Here is a 3,261-nt window from a genome sequence, read left to right as displayed (position 1 = left end):
GTTTTGGGTTTTAATTATTTTATTATTGTTTGAAATATTGTTGGGTTTGGTTAATGGGCTAAGACTTAGTGGGCTAGCTAGTTAGGAAAATTATAAGGGGGTAAAGGTATGGGTATTTGGGTTTAGTTAGTTAGGTATTAAAAGTTATATAATTTAGGTAGTATTTTTTTAAAAAAAATAAGAGTTTACTAAAAAATTTAAAATATAAATTGATAACACTTTTTACGGGGTGCGGACGAAAAATTTCAAGGTTGCGGTCGAAAAATTCCAAGGGGTGCGGACGAAAAAATTCAAGGGTGCGGTCGAAAAATTTCAAGGGGTGCGGACGAAAAATTCCAAGGGATGCGGACGAGATTTTCGACGGAACTTAGCACTAAATTTTTTTTTCCCCGGGGGTGCGCCCGCCCACCTTGGACTATGCTTGTGTCCGCCCCTGGATAAGTACAACAAAAGATATCCATTTGTACCCAGTTCTATAAATACCATTGTCATGTATACAAAACCATCAGCATCTCCTGTCTCCAATGGCGACAACACAAGCAATCTTTGTATTTCTCCTTGTTATCGGCATATGGACATTTGTGGAGGCTTCAACTGAGGTGAACTGCCCTAGTCAGATCAAGCAACAACCAATGCAATACTGCCACATGTTCTTGTCAAGGTATGGAGCTGCCACTGCAGTCACAAGACCACAAGACTCGCTTTTGCAACGTTGTTGTCAACAACTTGGGAAGCTAGCTCAAAGATGTCGATGCATGGAAATACGTGAGTTTGTACGGGTACAACAACAAGGAGGAGGATGGGATGCTCCACGAATGAAACGGTTGTTGAAAGAAGCACCTAATCTGCCGAAGACATGCAGTTTAGGCCCAGGGTCGTGCCCTGTCTAGGTAGCCAAGCCATTTGGATAATGAAGTACTATGTTTGAAGTATCTTGTTAGATCAATTAAGGAATAATACGCACAACACTATGTAAGCAGTCTCTCCGTACTAGGAAGACTTGCGTAGTAGACAACATGAATATATGGTTAATGTCATGTTAGTGTGATATGTACTGTTTTGTTGTAAATTTCTCTAGGGTCCATTTCACCTCCTTTAAAGAAAATTGTAGGTTAGAACCCTTAATTGAGGTCCGTAAAATGAAAATCAAAGATGCTAAAACGTTTCGATTGGTGAATTAGAACTTAAAACCATGTTTTTAGTTCAAAAGTGAAATTGAAAGTCATAAGTATAGTTTATAAAAAATAAAGGAAATCAAATTATTTAGTTTGCACGATTAGTTTCAAAGTTGTAAAGTGTCAACCGAAATATGGACCTGATTTCAAATAATGTTCAACTAAATTAAAATGTAGAAACAATGAATAAATATTAGTGTTAGGGCTGTAAACGAGCCCTATCTTGACACACAAGCTACGCTCGTTTATCATTTACTAACTAATTCAGACACATTTAAATTATTAGGATGAGGATCATTAGAGAACAATAACTATTGCGAGAACAAAAAAAACAACTCCAAAACACTAAATTTTGGGATTTAAGTTTCATTTTTTTTTAAATTTTATGTTTCTTACGTTCATATGTGTATTATATATATATAAAAAAAACCATACGTTTTTCACCTACACGTAGCTTACATAACCTACATATTTGTAGGTTATACAAAAAGTGAAAATTTTTCATATTTTGTTTTGAATTCTAGTATAAGAAACAATAAATCTTATATTTGTAACATTTTCATTTACGTTTTAGATTTTTAGAATTGAAAAAATAGGTGATTCATTGTGTTCTGTGTGTTCTCACAATATTTTATGTTATGCATAGAACTTTCCCTCTAAACTATTATATATATAGAGGGGGGGGGGGGATATTTACTAAAATCTATCTAAGAGACTAAACCCACTAAACTCTATTATAGCCATAGATGTGGAATAGATAGATGGTTGAGATTATCTCTATGTTTCTACCTTTTCATCTACAATCTATACTTTCTATAAAAGGAGAAAACGCAGTGACATAAGAAAAGCTCAGGTGACAGCCATAGAGGTTGTCCAACAATGTCTTTCTTATGTCATTATTGCATCATAAATGTTAATATAAAATCACTTTGAAATTTCAAAACCCTAGCCCACATTCAACTTTAAAAGCTCTGCCCACATACAAAAGGGCAAAGCTTTGCCCGCATACAAATTTGAAAGCTCTTTTTACATTCAAAATTCAAAATTCTGGCCCCATATATATATATATATATATATATATATATATATATAAGATAGATCATTCAGGCTCCACATTCAAATTCAAACCACACTTTCAATGTATCTCTCCCTCAAATCCCCTCTTCTCAATACTCAACATTTGTTCATAAAGGAAAAGATAAAACCGAAGCTCTCTCTGTCCCACTTTCAGAACAAATTTTGGGGATATTTCGTTTGCCTTGATGACGGTAATGTAATATATAATTATGTTTGTTTTTTGTTTTTAATTTTCCGTAATTGTTTTCTATCCGAGTTATGACTAAATGATGATTGTGAATGATTTGAGCAGATGGTGATGATGATTGTTCTACAGTTGTTCCTACTAAATGCAAGAAACTCTCTGTTTCTGCTGTAAGATAAGATGTTATTTAATATTTTATTTAATAACATAGATAAGTAGCTTCAGTTTGTTTTTTCCTTTCTTTCTCTAAAATGCAGAATTTTCATATTCAGTGTAACAACCCGCATTTTGAAAGTCAAAGTACAAGTCAAAGTCAAAGGAAGAAAATATTGCTAAATGCGATTTGTCACCCCTTTCTTAATTATTGACTGTACTTTCTTGACTTGTAATCGAATCCTATTATTTCTTTGCTTTAGTTGTGGAGTATCTACGATAATAGAGGTTTAATCGCATGTTAATCGCTAATCTATTTGTCGCTTAATTGTTAATCGCCTCGCAATCGCATTCGCATCTTTGATTATAGGTTCTGTATATTGTTTTACGTGTGTGTTGTTTATGTGTTACTTGTGCATGTTAATTTATGTTTGTGGTAATTAATCGAAACGCAATCGCAACTCTATCGCAACGCAATCTAAACGCAAACGCTAAACGCAAGGTTAACTATGTTGTTGTATGTTAGTTATATTATTTATGTGACTATTATCTAAATTTATCGCATTGCTTAATCGACACTTGCTTAAACGCATCGCAACGCTCAGCACGCAAAACGAAACGCCGAAACCTAACTCGCCGAATCACTTCGATCGAATGGTAATCCGTACGGAT

At 34.2% G+C, this 3,261-nt stretch overlaps 1 protein-coding gene across 1 annotated transcript; it reads left to right on the top strand.

Moving 5' to 3' along the window:
• Positions 1–524: 524 nt before the first annotated feature.
• Positions 525–890, top strand: LOC110914604 (2S sulfur-rich seed storage protein 2). The gene has a single exon (XM_022159392.1). It carries the CDS (start codon positions 525–527, stop codon positions 888–890), a length of 366 nt encoding a protein of 121 aa, XP_022015084.1.
• Positions 891–3,261: the final 2,371 nt, after the last annotated feature.

The sequence above is a fragment of the Helianthus annuus genome, chromosome 15 (assembly GCF_002127325.2).
Source record: "Helianthus annuus cultivar XRQ/B chromosome 15, HanXRQr2.0-SUNRISE, whole genome shotgun sequence".
Taxonomy (NCBI): domain Eukaryota; kingdom Viridiplantae; phylum Streptophyta; class Magnoliopsida; order Asterales; family Asteraceae; genus Helianthus; species Helianthus annuus.
Note: the sequence above shows the minus strand (reverse complement) of the source record. Positions and strands in the feature narration are given on the sequence as shown.

Excerpts from the sequence above, each read along its gene's own strand:
- LOC110914604 (XM_022159392.1), top strand. The coding sequence starts at position 525 with ATGGCGACAACACAAGCAATCTTTGTATTTCTCCTTGTTATCGGCATA.